Source organism: Rhamphochromis sp. 'chilingali' (assembly GCF_963969265.1).
Source record: "Rhamphochromis sp. 'chilingali' genome assembly, chromosome: 10".
Taxonomy (NCBI): Eukaryota; Metazoa; Chordata; class Actinopteri; order Cichliformes; family Cichlidae; genus Rhamphochromis; species Rhamphochromis sp. 'chilingali'.
This window is the reverse complement of record NC_137937.1, coordinates 38,517,780-38,537,721: the sequence shown is the minus strand read 5'-3', so window position 1 is coordinate 38,537,721 and position 19,942 is coordinate 38,517,780. Positions and strand designations below refer to the sequence as shown.

General features: G+C 48.7%; 1 protein-coding gene across 1 annotated transcript; it reads left to right on the top strand.

The window, feature by feature from the left end:
• The first annotated feature begins 376 nt into the window (after positions 1-376).
• LOC308404851 (phosphatidylinositol 3-kinase regulatory subunit alpha-like) lies at positions 377-19,247 on the top strand. The gene is made up of 17 exons (XM_080895120.1): positions 377-575; positions 3,236-3,688; positions 4,462-4,591; positions 7,124-7,216; positions 7,663-7,734; positions 7,818-7,934; positions 8,034-8,232; positions 9,945-10,027; positions 14,987-15,092; positions 15,167-15,265; positions 15,796-15,976; positions 16,048-16,173; positions 16,420-16,562; positions 16,820-16,996; positions 17,068-17,142; positions 17,448-17,618; positions 17,702-19,247. The coding sequence occupies exons 2-17, from the start codon at positions 3,497-3,499 to the stop codon at positions 17,889-17,891; spliced, it is 2,154 nt and encodes a 717-aa protein (XP_080751246.1). The 5' UTR covers positions 377-575; positions 3,236-3,496; the 3' UTR covers positions 17,892-19,247.
• Positions 19,248-19,942: the final 695 nt, after the last annotated feature.

The window sequence follows — 19,942 nt, the reverse complement described above, 5'->3', positions numbered from 1 at the left end:
CATTAACGCCTCAAATATATGATGCAATAATAAAGGAAACGCAGAATACGTGACTATCTTCGGTTTGCTTAACGTCTCACTTGCTTGAAATTAGCACTATTGATTTTTAAGCACGTTCGTATCCTCAGGTTTATTGTGAAAGACATTCGGAAATGTAACATTTTGATCGCTTGTTTTATTTAAAAGAAACACACATATTTGATACATTAAGCAGAAAATAAATAACTTTAACATTTAGATTTTGGATTCTGATAAACACTATTATCCTGAAAACGAAGCATTTACGGTTAAATTGAACTTTTACGCCGATGCTTCGCGCTGTAAAATTAAAAGTCCCTTTTATTTTGAAAGCCCGTACCGGAACCTCTGTCTGTCACGCGCACTTGACACCTGTCTCCCTGCTGTAATACAGACGGACGAAGCACGAGTGTCTTCATCTGGGAAATAATCGATAAAACAGCGGCACGTCTCAGCTTTGAACTCCATCAGGAGGTCGTGTGCCCTCACTGCTTCGTCATGGCGCCCGCTGCTCGTGCTGTTGGAGGCTTTTATTGGTGAAACATCAAGAAATAAAGGTGAGACGTTTGAGCGTCTGAAGCTAGGTGGCTAAGCTAGCGCTGGCATGCATTGTCGTTTCCCGTTTCCTGAGGGGATCCATCGTCTGAAAGCTGCTCCTGATGCTGTTTTACAGCTTCTGGGAGCTTTACTTAAACTCTGTATCGATTAAGATTTCATGTGGCTAAAATAAAGTCAAAGTGTTTGGTTTTAGGCTCTGTGGGATAAACCCCGCGAGGTGGAAAGTCCCCTTAAAGTGGGTTTTTCTTCCTTTTCTGCTCTTTGAGTGACGAAAGTACCTTTAAAACCCGACAAATGTTCTCTGTTTGGTGTGTATGTTTGTATTTTTGTATATTGTGTGTATTTTATAATTATTAGCATTTTTAAATGTCGTCGCTTTTTCATTTATACGTCAATTTATCCAGAAATTCCAGTTTATTTAAATTAAATCTTAACGCATGTCCGCTTGAACCTGAACTAATTAAAATTCGTTAAACGACTTTTTTAAAAAAAATTTATCGGTCGATTAATGATTGAAGAGAAATTGGCGAAATTCAGATTCCAGCTCCTCAGTTTCGGGCTTTGTGTTTTCGGAGTGAGCCTTTTTCAGCCACACGGGAAACTAAAGACATCAAATCTGTTTCTGATTATTGGTTCAGTGTCTGACTGTTAAACGTCAGCAGGGACTTATTCTGCTGATGTTGTTAAAGTGTTGTGCAGCATCCACAGGCGTGTAACTCATTGTTGTCCCAGTTTATTATTCTCAGTTCTTATTTTCATGTTTTATGTTAGGATTTAATGCCAGAAATATTTTTCACAAATTCCGAAGTTCAAAATTAAAATTTGAGCTCTCCAGCTCCGAATCACGTGATCATTATAAACGTCTGTGAACAGAACGCAGTTTGTGGATTAACTGGAGGCGATTTTTACATTTAAATGATCAAAAACTAAACACGTTTCATTTCTGTGGTTGGATTTAAGCTACAGTTATTTACAGCTTAACAACAACAATAATAATAATAATAATAATAATAATAATAATAATAATAGTATTCCTCAGATGATTTTTGTCACGCGATTCATAAATAAATATAAAGGTGAACCACTGTGGAAAATGAGGCTTTGTTTGCATAATAACAATGTTGTCTCATTTTTACTGTTATACATCCACATTCTTCAGAAATGAGAAATGTTGTGAAATCCTCGAAAAAAAGAATTTATTATAGCGATGATGATGATGATGATGATGATGATGAGGCGCCTGATGAAGACCTGGAGTGTCTGAGTTATAACAGGAGCTGTCAGCAGCAGCTTTTATCTGAAAGCTTTTATTTTGATGGTCTGGTGATGGCCTTAATGATGGTGTTCACGCATGGCGCCGCCTTCTCTGACCGCAGCCGATGCACCTGTCCTCCAGTCTGACCAATCAAAGTCTGAGGTCTGGGTGGAAGTGATGGATGCTGCAGGTCATCAGCACTCAGTTCACAGCCAGCGTCCCTGACGGGGTGGGGGTTGGGTGAAGGCCTCATTAAAGCTGAACCATCTGCTCCATCAGGCGGTGCCGGTGTGAGGAGGCAGGTGACGCTCGACCTGCTCTGGCGTCTTTTTCAGAGAGAGTCTGTGTTTAAGCACAAAACTGCAGCCGGCCGTGACTCGCTGAAGCACTCGGAGGTTTCTGAGGCTCGTGGCGTGGAGTCACGTCTGATGCTCACAGCTTCGGTGAAACGTGTTACAGAACTTAAAAATGTCTCATTGTCTTTGTACCGTTTTCTTTTATTAATAGGATTGGAATAACTTGCATATTATATTATTTACATCATAAAAACATAAATTATATTTTTAAATAAAACACCCAAAAAACAACCGTGTAGATCATAACGTAAACGAGCTGTGAGCCGCTGCTCGCACTGTGGTGTCATGTGAGCACAGCTCAGTGTTCAAGCAGTACAAACCAAACAGGGAAACTCCAGGAAATGTAGTTTTGGTTTTTTTTTAAATTTCTAATATTGTATGAAAAGCAAAACTGCAAACTTGACTGAATCCTTTCATTGAACCATCAGACACACACTCTCTGCGCACACGTGGCAGCGCTGCTGCTGTCAGTGTGTTCCTGTGTAACAAACTGCAGACATGCGTGTGCGCATTAGTTTGACATCCCTCACACGTCTGTAACACTGTTCATGTTGCCTTCATATGAAGTCATTTAAAGGACAGGAAGTCACTTCATGTGTGTCCTGTTTCTGCATGTTTGACAGCCCTGATTTAAACGGTTGGTTATTAAAATAACCCACAGTGAGTTCTCCTGGCTGCGCACTAACGGAGAGCATCATGAAGACACGAGGATATTCATGAAGATCTGAAGCTTTGTGTTTAAGTGCTGATGTTTTCCGACGGACTCTGAGATCCGAGGCAGCGGGAATGACAGCGGCTCGCTGTGGTGGCTGAGCTGCTTCCTGGGGGAAACCCAGCACTGCAGCAGAACCAACGAATAAACTGACAGGAAGTTGGTTCTTCCTCGTTTTAAAGGTTAAATAAACGCTCGGGGAGCAGTTTATTAGGTACAGACTGTGTAGAAAAAGCATTTTTGTTTTGGAGCTTTTGCTCGTTAAATGATGAAAGCGTCTTCTGCCGCATCGCGTTCCTCACACTCATATGTAACCTTTGACCTCTCGTCTCTCAGGTGACCCGTCGCCTCCACAGATGTGGCCGCTACCTCTGCTGAGACTGCTGTTCATGAACCGCGAGGACGCGCTGATCGAGCGGCTGCGGCTCGGCCTGGAGGGATGACAGGACTGTGGCGGACCAACATGGAGACAGGGGAGACGCGCGTCCACATGGATTCTCCTCTTTAGACCCCTCAGGACACGGACTCAAACCTATGTTCATATTTTTTCACTCAGAGCTGTTTTGTTAGTTTTCGTGAAGCCATACTTGAGTCAGGATGAGCTCGGAGGGCTTTCAGTACCGAGCGCTCTACGACTACAAGAAGGAGAGGGAGGAGGACATCGACCTGCACGTCGGGGACGTGCTGCTGGTCACTAAGGGGGCGCTGCTGGCGCTCGGCTGCACCAACGGAGCCGAAGAACGGCCGTCGGAAATCGGCTGGCTGCCTGGTTTCAACGAAACCACACAGGTACGATGCCGCAGCAGAGACAGGAAGTGCTTTCAGACCGCACGAACCTCTCCCGTCACAGGAAGCTCTTCTTTTAGCAGAAGAAAGTAATAGAAGTTCTTAGTCTTTATTTTGGAGTCTTTTTGGCTCTGCTGGCCGTCTCTGTGAAAGAGCTGATGTGGTGACATCAAAGGTTACAGCAGTGGAAGCTCTGTGATAGGCTAATAACCTCTAACACACAGAGATGTGAGGCAGAGCTCAGTCTGGGCGTCTTTGTTCATTTAAAAGCTGCTGTGCAGACTGAACCCTGGTGCAGCTCGTTCAGTCACAACTCCTGCAGCAGCGCTTCCAATAAATCCTGCAGTCAGTGAAGCACTCGCTCTATTAGCACATGTGATGGAGGAAATGCTCCGTGTTGACTCGTCAAAGTGAGATATTTTACTTGCGTTTCCTCTCGGCTTCTTTTCGGTGATGCAAAGAGAAAACGAAGCTGAAGTAAAAGTGGAGGAGCGGCGTAGCTGCACGGCTCCGTCATCACGAAACTCCACAAACAGCTCTGCATCCCACATCCTCCTCGCTCTGACCCCACACCGAGGAGCCCCTCGGTGTGGGGTCAGAGCGAGGAGCTCAGGTTTTCTGACCTTCACGTTCGGTCCAGTCTGTTAGAATGATGGTGGGATTAACGGGAACGCTCGTAGCGTTTCTGCTGTGTGACCCAAACTAGCCTCCAAAAAATGATCGTTACTGACTTTATATGATTCTCACATCTGCGATCTTCGATTCGTGTACGACAGGAAAAAGGCGACTTCCCGGGAACGTATGTGGAGTTTGTCGGCAGGAAGCGGATGTCTCCACCCACCCCGAAGCCCCGCCCACCCAGGCCCCCATCTGCAGCGTCGGTGAGGGCCGACTCGGAGTCAGAGGGTGAGTAAAGTCGCTCAGATGCTTGTAGTTTGTTACCCACGTCCAATCCTGCTGAAACTTGTCCAACTTTTAAAACCTGAACAGCAACCATGGACCATCCTAATTATCTGTCATGTAGTCGTTCACACAGGACTTGTCTGGTGTTTGATACGAGTGACGAAGCTGCAAACAGAAGTCGTAGATTACAGGTTTCGACTCCACTTTGGTTCAACTGTGTGACTAGTTTGCTTCAAACCAGCTCGTTTGCTTCTAGAGTTGTTTTTTGTTTTTTTGAAACTGTTAAACGTGTTTTTTAAACATCATCCATCTTCATCCACTTTATCCGAGGCCGGGTCGCGGGGGCAGCAGCCTAAGCAAAGAGGCCCAGACCTCCCTCTCCCCAGCCACCTCCTCCAGCTTATCCGGGGGAATACCAAGGCGCTCCCAGGCCAGCCGACAGATATAATCTCTCCAGCGTGTCCTGGGTCTGCCCCGGGGCCTCCTCCCGGTGGGACATGCCTGGAACACCTCACCCAGGAGGCGCCCAGGGGGCATCCTTGTCAGATGCCCGAACCACCTCAGCTGGCTCCTTTCGATGTGGAGCAGCAGCGGCTCTACTCTGAGCCCCTCCCGGATGGCCGAACCTCTCACCCTATCTCTAAGGGAGAGGCCAGCCACCCTTCGGAGGAAGCTCATTTCTGCCGCTTGTATCCGCGATCTCGTTCTTTCGGTCACTACCCACAGCTCGTGGCCATAGGTGAGGGTAGGGACGTAGATCGACCGGTAAATTGAGAGCTTCGCTTTTACACTCAGCTCCCTCTTCACCACGACGGACCGGTGCAGCGTCCGCATTACTGCAGCTGCAGCCCCAATCCGTCTGTCGATCTCCGGCTCCCTTCTCCCATCACTCGCGAACAAGACCCCGAGATACTTGAACTCCTCCACTTGGGGCAGGAACTCATCCCCGACCCGGAGTGGGCACTCCACCCTTTTCCATTTTTTAAACATGTTATTGAATTTTGTCATATACGTCAGGCCAAATAAAGAGGCCGACGTGCCTGCATGACACGATGTGGAGCCGTCCTCCTGGTGTCACACAGGGTTGTATAAAAGCGCTCTGAGAGGAAGTGCTTATGTTTTAAAAGCAGACTGAGCTCGAGTGTCAGCCGTCCCAACATCCCAGCACAGCAGCAGAAACCAGTTCCCCAGTTTATGAACCAGTGAGCACAGCGATGTAGATGAGAAACATCAGGCTGCTAAAACAAACACATCATGTGTTTTCTGCTGATTTTATAGAAGAAGAAGAAAAGCTGGTGTAAAAATGCAGATTCAGAGACGATCAGCTGTGCAGCAGATCTGATTAAAACGATGCACGGGAAGACGGCAAGAGAATGAAGACAGTAAATAATAAAGCGAGTAAATAAAAATGTAAATTATTGCTATTTCTTGTTTATATTGTTTCCTCGGGCGGGTCGAGGAGGTCGGCAGGGAAGCGTCACACAGGCGTCGCCTCCTGCGGGTGCAGTGCTCCGATCCCAGCTTCGTGATCTCACAACTGCAAACTCAACAACTAAGAATCTGAAACAGCCTGATCCCTGTCAGCTGTTACCACAGCAACCACTCTGCACAACATCCAAACGCCACAGTCACGGAACACGTTAGCTTCCTTAAACCTTCAGTTAGAGGTAGACGTGATGCTCGCCGTCACATGGAGCCAGAACAGATTCTGATCTGGGACCAGCCGAAAGCCTGAAAGAGGGAGCCGTGAAATCTGTAAACCGACACTGAAACTTGTTTTTGTCGCTCTGCCCTGAAGAAACTGAAAGGTTTCAGCCCGATCGCTCGCTCAGTGATTCAGGTTCCTTCAGCTGCTTCCTCAACAGAGCAACAGCACACACCTGTGTGTGTGACGACCCTGCACCTGCAAGCTAGAGCCTGAGAAGACTCGAGCAGATTAGAGACGCTCACGTCCTGATACACTCCTCAGAGAGACACACACGCACACACACACACACACACACACACGCACACTAACAGACACGCACGCACACTAACAGACACGCACACACACTAACAGACACACACACACTAACAGACACACACACACTAACAGACACGCACACACACACACTAACAGACACACACACACAGCTCGGGTTGAGTCAGGGCTGCGGTTGCTGAGTGAACAGATCTGCTGCCACCCGCCTCACAGAGCACAGGAAGTGTGTGTGCGCGCGCTGTGTGTGTGTGTGTTTGTGCGCGCTGTGGTTAAAGCTGCTGGCAGCAGAATCCTGATTATTGTTGTTACCTGCGTGTTTCACAGAACTGTTTTGCTCACTCAGCTTCCTGTTGCCTACATCCTTTCAAAGTAAAAGCTGTTATATGCTCTCATTTCCTCCTCCATAATTTTAGTCCCCCCCCCCCCCCCCCCGGTTTACTTGTATACTTTATGACATCATAAAGGTTAAGGGAGGGAGATCAATGTCTCGTTATGAATCTTATTACTTTGACTTTTGAGTTGAAATCTTGCGTGTGCTGTTTGTTCTTCTTCAGGTCTCGTGCTGCCGGACCTCCCCGAGCAGTTCGGACCCCCGGACACGGCCCCGCCCCTCCTCAGCAGACTGATGGAGGCCATAGAGACCAAAGGTACCGAACACACTGACGTGGATTTCCAACCAGTTCCCGTCTCTGTGTCTGGTTTCAAAGTTTATCTTTGTTGTTCTTCTGAAGCTTCGAGACGCCTACATCTGCAAACGGCACACTAACCCTTCAGATGCATTCACAGCTTTATTCTGACCTTTTCTTCCTTCACTCTGATGTCACTGCGTTGGTGTTTTCCAGCATTTAAACTGAACATTTGAAGCTTCGTGACTTTCAGTCTGTAGGAACTTGTTCACAGTTCTGCAGAGTTCTCAGAAATGCATTTGTGGACACTTCATTAGATCCAGCTTCAGTTTAGGAGCTCATAATAGTTCTCTCTAAACTATGTTCCTCATGTCAGGTTGAACATAAAGCAAACTGAGTGTGAAGTTTGAAATATTGATCTGACGAAGTCTTCAGCTGGTGTTTGTAACATGCGTGTGTTGCTGCAGGTTTGGACAGCCCCGGCCTGTATCGCAGCCTCAGCGGCGGCGGAGTGGACACGCAGCAGCTCGCAGACGCAGGTGAGGAGGGCGTGTTTTCACCTGTGAATTACAGAACGACTGCATCGTGAAATCTCTGCTTAAACTGATGTGTTTGTTTTCAGACCTGGAGCAGCTGGAGGCCCCGTCCCTGTGTGACGGGGTGGTGCGGTTCCTGCAGGATCTCCCCGGTCCCGTCCTGCCAGCCTCGCTGCAGGCCGACATGATCCACGCCGTTCAAGGTCAGAAGAAGCCCCACGATCCCGCCCCCGTCTCCCTCTTTCACACCGCATCTGGTAGTTTGTTCACACTTCTGTCCTGTTTCCTGTTCCTGCTTTCAGAGGTCAGAGACCTAGAGGAGTGCGCCCAGTTGCTGCGGAGCGTGGCCAGCTCGCCAACTTGCCCCGCCCAGTATGGGCTGACCTTGCTCAGCGTGGTTAGACACCTGGCCCGACTGTGCCTGCACGGCTCCAGGAACCAGCTGAGCCCCCGAAACCTCGCCGAGAGCTTCAGCCCGCTGCTGTTCAGACAGACAGCCGGGTCAGTGATCTACAGCTGTTAATACACACATGACGGGTTATTAACACACACACACACACACGTGACGGGTTATTAACACACACACACACACGTGACGGGTTATTAACACACACACACACACGTGACGGGTTATTAACACACACACACACACACGTGACGGGTTATTAACACACACACACACGTGACGGGTTATTAACACACACACACACACGTGACGGGTTATTAACACACACACACACACGTGACGGGTTATTAACACACACACACACACGTGACGGGTTATTAACACACACACACACACGTGACGGGTTATTAACACACACACACACACGTGACGGGTTATTTACACACACACACACGTGACGGGTTATTAACACACACACACACACGTGACGGGTTATTAACACACACACACACACGTGACGGGTTATTAACACACACACACACACACGTGACGGGTTATTAACACACACACACACACGTGACGGGTTATTAACACACACACACACACGTGACGGGTTATTTACACACACACACACACGTGACGGGTTATTAACACACACACACACACGTGACGGGTTATTAACACACACACACACACACGTGACGGGTTATTAACACACACACACACGTGACGGGTTATTAACACACACACACACACGTGACGGGTTATTAACACACACACACACACGTGACGGGTTATTAACACACACACACACACGTGACGGGTTATTAACACACACACACACACGTGACGGGTTATTAACACACACACACACACGTGACGGGTTATTTACACACACACACACGTGACGGGTTATTAACACACACACACACACGTGACGGGTTATTAACACACACACACACACACACACACACGTGACGGGTTATTAACACACACACACACACACACACACACGTGACGGGTTATTAACACACACACACACACACACGTGACGGGTTATTAACACACACACACACACACACGTGACGGGTTATTAACACACACACACACACACACGTGACGGGTTATTAACACACACACACACACACACACGTGACGGGTTATTAACACACACACACACACACACACGTGACGGGTTATTAACACACACACACACACACGTGACGGGTTATTAACACACACACACACACACGTGACGGGTTATTAACACACACACACACACACGTGACGGGTTATTAACACACACACACACACACGTGACGGGTTATTTATACACACACACACACGTGACGGGTTATTTATACACACACACACACGTGACGGGTTATTAACACACACACACACACGTGACGGGTTATTAACACACACACGTGACGGGTTATTAACACACACACACACACACACGTGACGGGTTATTTATACAGACTTTATTTTCTTTTCCATACTAAGTTGAAGGAATGTTTCATAACACATTTTATGACTCGTAAGAGCAGCTAACATGGAGAGGTAAGGTTGTCGTGTTGTCTGGCTTGCAAACCCCGATGCCTGAAGCTTAGCTTCGATGGGTCACGCTGCTCTGGTTCAGGGAGTCACTGATGGCAGGAAGGACGTGAGCTGCTCGCAGGTCCTGGCACATGCACATATTTGAGGCCACACTCACAGGAAGTGTGATGATTAATAAGATGAAGCAGAGAAAACCTTTGACCCATTTTGTTAACGGCACTGATGATGTTGTCTCTGTGTTCAGGTCTGAGTCGGGTCTGGATCCTCTGGTTCAGGTCCTGGAGGTTCTGATAACCAGCGAGCTCAACATGAACCAGGCCGCACCAGGTAACACACCTGCCTGTGTTCGAGTGGCTGAGCGTTGATGTGCATGTGTGTGAAACTCCCGTATGGTTGCTCTCAGCCGTCACGTTTAGTTTGTCACGCACAGCTGTTGCTCAATCGAACGGTTCAGATGAGACGGCGGTGGAAAGATGAGTCTGAAAAAGTGCAGCAACAAAGATTTGATGACGGGGTTTATTGGTAAAGACTGCACGAGGCTTTGGTTTCACTCAGGGAAGTACTGAAGCTCTCAGCCTGACCACTGTGGCTCATTTCCAGCTCCACAGTTTTATTCTCGGACTCTGCTGAAGTCCAAAAATTATCCTCCTTTCTCTTACACTCAAGTTGTTTTGGCTCCTCCTCCTTTCTCTTACACTCAAGTTGTTTTGGCTCCTCCTCCTTTAAGATGATCAGGGATGCCTTTCTCCCGATTGGCTGCTCCTCGTGAACATGAAGTAGGTGGGGCTTATCCATCCTCTCTGACATCACGCAGATCCAAGAGTGTTTAGAGCGTTATGAGGCCTGAGCGCCGTCCTCACACTGTCGAACGACAGGTTTGTTTTTACATTTTACACGTCGTACAGAAGAATCAGGCGCCGTTTAAGCTCGCGGTTACTTTGGCAACATCTGTGAGGCCTTTGGGTTAAGATGTGACAGGAAGTGATCAGCCTGTGCTGAGGTACAGTCTGGTACTTTTGTTCAGCAGACGGTGGAAACGGTTGAAATGATGCTCGTGATGAAAGCAGCGCAGCTCACGGGTGGTTCCAGAACTTCCTGTTTCATGTTTTTCACAGCGAGGATGACCCAGAGCACCGAACGTCTGTTCTGTCTTTATTATTGTTATTATTATTATTTCATGCTTACTTTATCATGTGTCACGGTGTAATTACGGCCTCACTCCTCTGGATCGTTTTTGGCAGCTGTTGTTAACATTGGTCCTCATGTGTGCACCGGCACACGTGATTGGCTGTTAGAAAGCAGATGATTGGCTCTTCGGCAGGATTTCTGTCATACATTTGCCATTTTGGGGGTTCAGGAATTCTGCAGCTCATTCCTGTCCCATTAAGGAAGGAAGGAGTTTTTTTTTCTTTGTTTTGTTATTTCAGGATGATGATTGGCTGAAGCATCGGGTGCTGTGGGTAACAGAGCAAAGATGGATTTGGAGAGAAATGGAAGGTTTCAGCAGATCAAACCTCTCAGATGTGACGGGAGGGAATATTTAAAGCCTGAATCAGCTGATTTAAAAAAAGCACACATGCTCGCTGGCGTTTGTCTCTGGGTCAGTTAAGTGGGTCAACGAGCAGCTCTGACTGCGTTAGTCACTCATCCATCGACTCATCCATCCACTCTGCTCGGCTCTGAGTCAGCCGGTCAGCAGCTGAAACGATGACATCACCCGTCCACAGAGTGAGAGATGCAGCAGACGAAGAGGGGAGGGAGGAGGGGGGTGTTGCCTTGGTGATATCACTGCCATCACAGGATTGGCTGGAGCCATCGGTGATGTCACACATCTCCAAGCTGCTCTCCTGAGCTTTGAACCGAGACTGCGAGAGAGAGGGAGAGAGAGACGGATGGGAGAAAGTTGCGTCGTTTGGAAACGTCTCCGAGCCGCGGACGGCGAGCTGGAAAAATAAAAAAGGAGGTTTTGAGGCCGTGGAGGCGGAGCAGAGCTGCAGGTGCAGAGCGAAGCCACGTCCAGCAGGCCCGAGTCGAGCGAGGTGACCGAAAATGAAGATGTAGCTGAGATGACGTCAGATTTTTGGCGGCCGAACGGGCTGAAAGCAGCGGGACATGAGAGCCGGGCGTCCGTTCGTTTCTGAGGACTCGACAGGTGACGGTTTAGGGGCCGACATGGAGCGAGAGGAGGGAGGCAGGGCCGAGGCGCTGAGGGGACGAGACAAGATCCTCTGCTACATCAACATGCAGAGCCCAGGTAGGAGTCAAACCCCCACCTGGAGGGAGCAGCGCCTGATCAGATGGCCGCAGCGGCGAGACTAAACCTGTGTCGGGTTAAACATCTGTGTCGGGTTAAACATCTGCATCAGGAGCTGGAAGTTTGTTTGCTGTGAAGCCTCAAAATGTGTTTCCATGTTATTCCTGATGTTCTCGTCATCCCACCCAAGTCACCATGATCAGGCTCAACCCGGCGGTGCACGTGTGAATGCAGATGTGCGATGGAGTCGAGGTTAAAAATGTGACGTCGCTGTGTGCTTCAGGAGTCGGCACATCTTCATCTCGTGGTGATTTCACCAGAGCGAGTGTCGGAGTGTTTCCCGAAGCACAGATGCGTCTGAAGCGATTTCCTGCCACGCGTGAGAAAGAAAAATGGTGTCAAACCTGATCTGAGCTCAAAGTTCAGACCTAAAAATGGCCACGAGACGCAGCGAGCTCCGAGAAACTGCTCCGACGCTTAGTTTAGTTTCAGGTGTTTTGTGCTGCAAAGCTCTGGTTTTCACTTGTTATCAATGGCGTGCGCCTCCTCCCCGTGCGCCTCCTCCCCGTGCGCCTCCTCTAAAAGCTCAGACTCACTTGCTGTTCAGTTGAGCAGAAAGTGAAGCTTCAGTCAGAGGGCGAGGTGTTCCTCAGAGAAACATGAAACGTGTTAAACTTTATTTTGGTGAAGCAGACAGTCGATTTGGAGGCTGCTGTTTTCAGGCCGGATGGGCTGAACGCAGCGTGCTGTCACTTTTATTTGTGAGTGACCAAAAGCTCAGTTTCACTTCCTCTTTAACAAACGAAATGGCGCTCTTTCTCTACAGCTCGGTCCTAATATGCTCCGTTATTTTAGTACTCGAGTATTCAGTCGAATAATCGAGTATTTGGATAAGAAAGGATTTCTGACAGGTGTGTGTGTGTGCGCGTGTTGAAGAACATCGACATTCTCAGAGTTTTACTCTCTGCTGTGATGCAACGTTTCCTGCTGGTGTTAATAATTAATAGTTAATATAAATACTTAATCAATGTTAAGAATAATTTTCAGTTATTAAGACAATTTAATAAACATTTTGTTCATATTTATGTGAATCTTGAAAATAAAGTTACTAAAGCCTTGAAACAGTTGTGGTCTGGTACCCCCCGAGCCCCCCTTTAGACTCCGCCCTGTTGCTGCCTGATTTAAACATGGTGTCAGACGGAGCTCACTTTGCTGCAGCCGGTGACGTGTGGAGCAGGTGCACAGGTGTTTGTGCAGCGCCTGTTCTCAGTGAGGAGGCTCCTCCGTGCTGCCGGCACGTCGCTGAGGTTTCTGTTGGTTGTGCTGTCAGATGAAGACGCGTCCCTAAATCTGGCGTGGAGCTTTAAAAGCCCCGCCAGCGCACGCGCTCACACAGTCCCACTGTTCTTTCTGTGGGTCACACTGCTGGTTAGTTGTGGTTTCTTCGATATAGTCTGCACAACAAAGTGATCCCTCCCCCCTCCCCTCATCAGTCACTGATGTGTCACATGACTGCAGATACCTTTGACATCAGGGTGAACGTCAGAGTCAGTGAGCGCCTATAAATCAAGTCGCAGGATGTTTGTTTTAACAAAGGTTTAAATACTTTCTGTTCACTCAAATGCTCACCTGTTAGCGCCCCCTGGTGGTGTGACTTTAGAACAGGTGACGCTGTGAGGAGGAGAGCACCGGTTCCCAACAGCACTTACCTCACGGTGTTTCATGTAGTACAGACTCTACAGCAGCGGTAGATAACTCCAGGCCTCGAGGGCCGCTGTCCTGCAGTTCTTAGATCCAGCACAGCTGAGTCAAACGGCTAAACCACCTCCTCGACATGTCTTGAAGTTCTCCAGAGGCTGGTAATGAACTCATCATTTGATTCAGGTGTGTTGGCCCAAAGTGAGATCATTGAGCTAAAACCAGCAGGACAGCGGCCCTCGAGGCCTGGAGTTGCCCACTGCTGCTCTGCAGCATGAGAGAAACTCACCCAGGAGCATTTGGTGACAGTGGGAAGGAAGAACTCCTTTAATCCGCTCTTTAAGTGATGACGTGATGAAACCTGCTTCCAGGCCCAAACTACTCTGCGTTTAATAAGCTGTTGTGTTTTTAACATGTTTTGTATCTTGTTCTATTTAATCTCAAAAAGCCCCTAAAAACAGTCAGTGATCCCTGTTTTTATTGCCGCTAATCGTTTTAAAGCTCAGTGTTTAAACCCTTACGATGTAACTGCAGCCCAGCAGCAGTACATTAATGACTAACCTCGTACTGTGGATGGATTATCTCAGCTGTTCTCCTGACTGAAGTTTGGTCCGTTTACAGCATCCTGCCATCGATTGCATTTGTCTCTAACCATCAGGAACCTTCACGTTAACTTTCATCGAGTGGAAAAGTGTTAGTGTTCGTCCTCCAGCATTTATGTTGGAAGTGACAGCAGAGCTGTACGTTTGAATTTTCAGAAGTCTCTCAGTCAGAACATGTTATATCATGTTTAGGTGGAAGCTAGCGAGCTAACCTTCTGCTAACTTCTAACTCTGTTAAATGTCATAAATCCTGTTTTCATGGATGTTAAACTCAATTGTTACACCTGGTAAAGCAGCAATGCTGATGATTTTATTACAGATGAAAGACAGTTTGTAACTCTCAGTGATGCCGCAGTGTTCATTTGACTTTGGGCCCAGACACAGCTAATAACGTCAGACTTAAAGACCAGATAGGATGAAAACTATTAAAAGAAACCAGGATGAGGGAGTGGAGGATCCAGGGTCACCTGGTCCAGCCCTAACTATATGCTTTAGCAAAAAGGAAAGTTTCAGGCTGAAGAGGGGTCTGAAAACTGAAGGCTCTGCCTCCCATTCTACTTTTAAATACTCTAGGAACAACAAGTAGGCCTGCAGAGCGAGAGCGAAGTGCTCTAATAGGGTGATATGGTACTACAAGGTCATTAAGATAAGATGGGGCCTGATTATTCATCCATCAAAAAGACAACTGCTCCGTCTCCGGGTGTGACTCCTCCTCCTCGCTCTCTGTTTCAGCTTTACCTCCTAAACCTGTGAAGTCTTCGGCTCCGGCTCCTTCCACCAGTTTCAACAACAGCATGGTTCTGCAGGACGCCGAGTGGTACTGGGGAGACATTTCCAGGTAACACACACACACACCGTGGGAGGACATGCAGGATGTACTGAGTGATGCAGAGTCTGTTTTTGCCGTTTTAGGGAGGAGGTGAACGAGAAGCTGAGGGACACGGCCGACGGTACGTTTCTGGTCCGAGACGCCTCCACCAAGATGCACGGAGATTACACTCTGACTCTGAGGTAAAGCTCTCAGTGCATCACCGGCTTTTCAAACACAGGTTTAAAATCCAGTGAGCAGAAATGAAGCGTTTAAATAATGTTTAAATGTAAAGACTGAATGATCTACAGGTGTGACGGGTGGAAGAGCCAAAACTCGTGGATACGAGGCTCAAATAAAGCTGAGAGAAACGTTCAGCTGAAAGTCGACATTAACAGTTGAATAGAATGTGGAACAGGATGAAACCTTTGCTAATCTTGTAAGAATAAAACATTCATACAAAGTTAAACAACTTTATACTCGTTAATTCACATTTTTAAAATCCTCTAAAAATAATTTACTCTACGTGAGCTGTGGCTGCTCACCTGCAGCGCCCTCACTGTCCACCAGGGGCCAAGGCTCTACGCCTTCCAGCCGATTTACAGATTTCGTGGTTTGCACAGTTACAGTCTTGTTTGTGCAGTAAACGTCCACAGCACGACTGTCTGCTTTGTGTCTGGACGATGCCGCGGGCTCTGAGTTGACCAGCTCTCCGTTCTCTCGTCACCTGCAGGAAAGGAGGCAACAACAAGCTGATAAAGATCTTCCATCGGGAGGGGAAGTACGGCTTCTCCGACCCCCTGACCTTCAGCTCGGTGGTGGAGCTGATCAACCATTACAGACACGAGTCTCTGGCCCAGTACAACCCCAAACTGGACGTCAAGCTGCTCTACCCGGTCTCCAAGCACCAGCAGGTGGGTCGCGCTCTCCGAGAGTCTGCGTCTGGTTAACGACGGCGTCTGACCGCTGCGTTGTTGTCGTTCAGGATCAGGTGGTGAAGGAGGACAGCATCGAGGCGGTGGGGAAGAAGCTGCACGAGTATCACCTGCAGTACCAGGAGAAGAACCGAGAGTACGACAGGCTGTACGAGGAGTACACCAGAACGTCGCAGGTACGCTCGGAGGAAGTTCTCTAATAAAACTACAGATTTGTCAAACAGAACTACAAACAGTGATGATCAGGATACTTACAGGGTTTTTAAGAAAGAGCTGATTCTTTACTTTTAGTGCTCGATCATTTAAGGGTGTTAACGGGGAACTCTGAGTACTGGAGTAGAAGAGGACTGAGAGACTACAGTTAATTAAAATGATTACATTTAAATTATGGTAAATAAAACATTCCTCCTCATCATCATCAGGAGATCCAGATGAAGAGGACGGCCATCGAGGCGTTCAATGAGACCATAAAGATCTTCGAGGAGCAGTGTCAGACTCAGGAGCGCTTCAGCAAAGAGTACATCGAGAAGTTTCGCCGGGAGGGAAACGACAAGGAGATCCAGAGGTAAGCCGCTACCATGGCAACTGTGACGGAGCTCGTTGAGGGGAAAGCACATCTACACACACTAAAAGGAAGCCGGTTGCCATGGCAGCAGAGACTGCAGGGGGAAAGCCACCTGCTGGTAAACGAAGTTTGGAGTCAGAAATGAGCTTCAGCTCAGTTTGATCTGAATGTTTTTATATCCAGACGACGAGTCTGCGCGCTCGCCGTGCAGCGGCGTGTTTGTCACGTGACAGTGAACTCCCGCTGTGTCTCCGCAGGATCATGGAGAACTACGACAAGCTCAAGTCCCGCATCAGCGAGATCGTGGACAGCAAGCGCCACCTGGAGGTGGACCTGAAGAAGCAGGCGGCCGACTACCGAGAGATCGACAAGAAGATGAACAGCATCAAACCGGACCTGATCCAGCTCCGCAAGACCAGGGACCAGTACCTGATGTAGGTGACGCCCAGAGCGCAGCACTGTGACGCCCGGTGTGATAGACTAATAACTGTGTGTGCGTTCACAGGTGGCTGACTCAGAAAGGCGTTCGGCAGAGGAGGCTGAACGAGTGGCTCGGCCTGAAGAACGAGACCACAGAGGAGTAAGTACCGACCGCACCAGCGGCTCAAACTGTTTGTTTTAGTGCCCAAAGCCTCCGTCAGCTGCTCCACCCAAAGGAGGAGGAGTCACAAATAAGTCCAGCCTTTAGCATTCAGTGTGACTGTAAAACGATGATGGCAGGTCACGCTGTGTAGCCACAGAAACCTCGTTAAATTTACCTGAAAGGTCAAAGGTCACACAAGGGGGCACCAGCCCACACAGTGCAGGCAGCTCTCAGCCTGAGCAGAAAGTAGAAGTACTCGAGTAAAGCAGCTTCCTCACAGTCCTCTGTCTCCGCCCTCTCAGCGAGTACAGCATGGTGGAGGATGAGGAGGACCTTCCTCATCACGACGAGCGTCTGTGGCGCCTCGGAAACATCAACCGCAGCCAGGCGGAGTCTCTGCTGCGAGGGAAGAGGGACGGCACCTTCCTGGTGCGGGACAGCAGCAAGCCGGGCTGCTACGCCTGCTCCGTGGTGTAAGCAACACTCCATCTTCCTCCTGCTCCTCTTCTTCACCCGTTTGCTGCACATCAGCCTCACCTCTCTTTCTCCCCCACAGGGTGGATGGCGAGGTGAAGCACTGCGTCATCAACAAGACGAGCACCGGCTACGGCTTCGCCGAGCCCTACAACCTGTACGGCTCGCTGAAGGAGCTGGTGCTGCACTACCAGCACACGTCGCTGGTCCAGCACAACGACTCGCTCAACGTCACGCTGGCCTTCCCCGTCTACAGCCAGCAGAGACGGTGACCCGCCCCCCGACATCGTTTACACGCCCCCCTCCCCGCCTCTCCTCATTTCCCTCCTCTGACACAGATCAGCGTCTGGATGAAGCTTGTTGTTCAGGCTGACGCGCCGATAAAGGTTTTCCTGTGAAAGGCGACGTGAAGCTTGAACTTCCTGCGAGGAACACGTTACAGACGTGCCCGTTTCACGCTTTCCCTTCTGTCAGCATGCTCAAGGTGCTCCGGGCTGTTTGTCTGCTACAGATCGATGTCACCGAGGAACAGAAGCGAGGCGGGGACGCCGTGTTTCACGGGCGGGGCTGCTGTCAAACCTGGTGTGACCAAAATTTACAGGCTTGATGATTTATTCAGTATGACCCAAAATGAGCAGAGGTCAGAGGTCATTGGTTCCTCAGACTTCTGTAGGACTGGAAGTATTTGTCGCCCTCTGGTGGCGTTCAGGTAGAATGCAGGTGAAGGTGTTTCCTGACTGTGACCCTGCAGCTGCGTCCATGTTTCCCTGCCTGTGTTTAACTTTGTGCGACAGTTTCCGGTCCTTCGTGCAAACTCGACACATGTAAACATTAATACGTTTGATTTAAAACGTTCATTGTGACTCTTTGATTTCAGCCTTTTGTTCTCTGTGATGCGGCTCAGAGTCACAGCAGGTCGTGCGCTGGCGTTGTTGAAGAACATGTTTCAGTCTGAGGGGAAACGAAGCTCAGCCCGACGGGTCTGATCCGGCGTGATACGGGCACGTGTTCGGCCTGAGCGCAGCGGGCACGTCGGGATGATGAACGCTTTAATCATGGCGCTGATCCGGCTGCAGCTCGGCCGATGAGCAGGACGATGATGAAGAGGTCTCGGTGTGAACACTGTGACTCTGGACGAGGGCTAAACCCGACCGAGCGAGGACTCGTCCCCGCCTCCCTCCCGTGTTTCAGTTCCTCAGTTTGTGCATCCTGGACTTCGCCGCTCTTTAATTCTTCTTTTCTTTACGCGCCCGTCAGCACAAGTCCGAGGTCTGGATCAGAACCGAGGTCGATCATAAACGAGCGGCGGAAGGTTTCAGTCGTGGAATCGAGTTTCCTGAACTTCGGACTAAACAGCCGCTGAACACCGGTTTGCTCAGTTCGACCACTGACGAGGTTTTTATGGCTTATTATTATTTTCCTGTGTGGCTCGTTAGAGGACACGCCCCACTGTGACACTCAGTACGGAGGCATGGCCTGAACTCCCGCTGAGACGTTTGAAACGTGGATGCTTCAGGTTTGTGGACTTTGTGACGCCTGTTACTAAAAAACCAAAACTGTAAAATGTTTGAGATGAACTGTTTGGAAGCTGGAATAAACAAAAATGTCGGCCTTTACGCTGAAACATTGACGCGTCTGTTTGTCGTCAGTCTGTGCTCCGTTTAGCGTCAGCATCACGTCTCAGTGCTCGCTGAAAATCAGCTGATTGATTTATTTGTACAGTAAACTCAGCTGATGTAACAGCTGCAGGTTCTCCGGCTACGTGGAGGCGTTAACCCCGACCCCCGACACCCGAGCAGGAATGAGTAGGGATGGGTACCGGTGTCATGGCATCGGTTCTGACATAAACGGTAGTAACCAGACCGAAAAGCAGCGCACATTTTGGTGCTTTATTTTCCTGAGCTGTGATACACTTCTAGCCAATCATTTTACGTTTCCGAGGATAGTAGGCGGGGCCAGGTACGTACATTCTTTTAGAGCAGAGCTACAGATTAAAAATGCCCAAGGCGAAGCGGTCAAAGTCTGGCTGTACTTCACAGCAAAAGATGCAAACTCAGCAGCAACAAGTGCTTTAAGCTGATACTGTGATACTGTCAAAGGAGGTAACACCTCGAAACTGATGAAACACCTGGCGACGCATAGCGTTTTTTTAAAAGCCCAGAAATGCGCCGTATTTGATGGCGGCAGCAGCCGTTCTTCTCTGCGTGAGTTGCTAATTTACGTTGAGTAGGCTAACCACGTTATTACATTAATGCATGTAAGGTGAACTAGCAAACATCATCATAGCTACATGCGGCTGTCTTCTTGTTTGATGGCAGATACT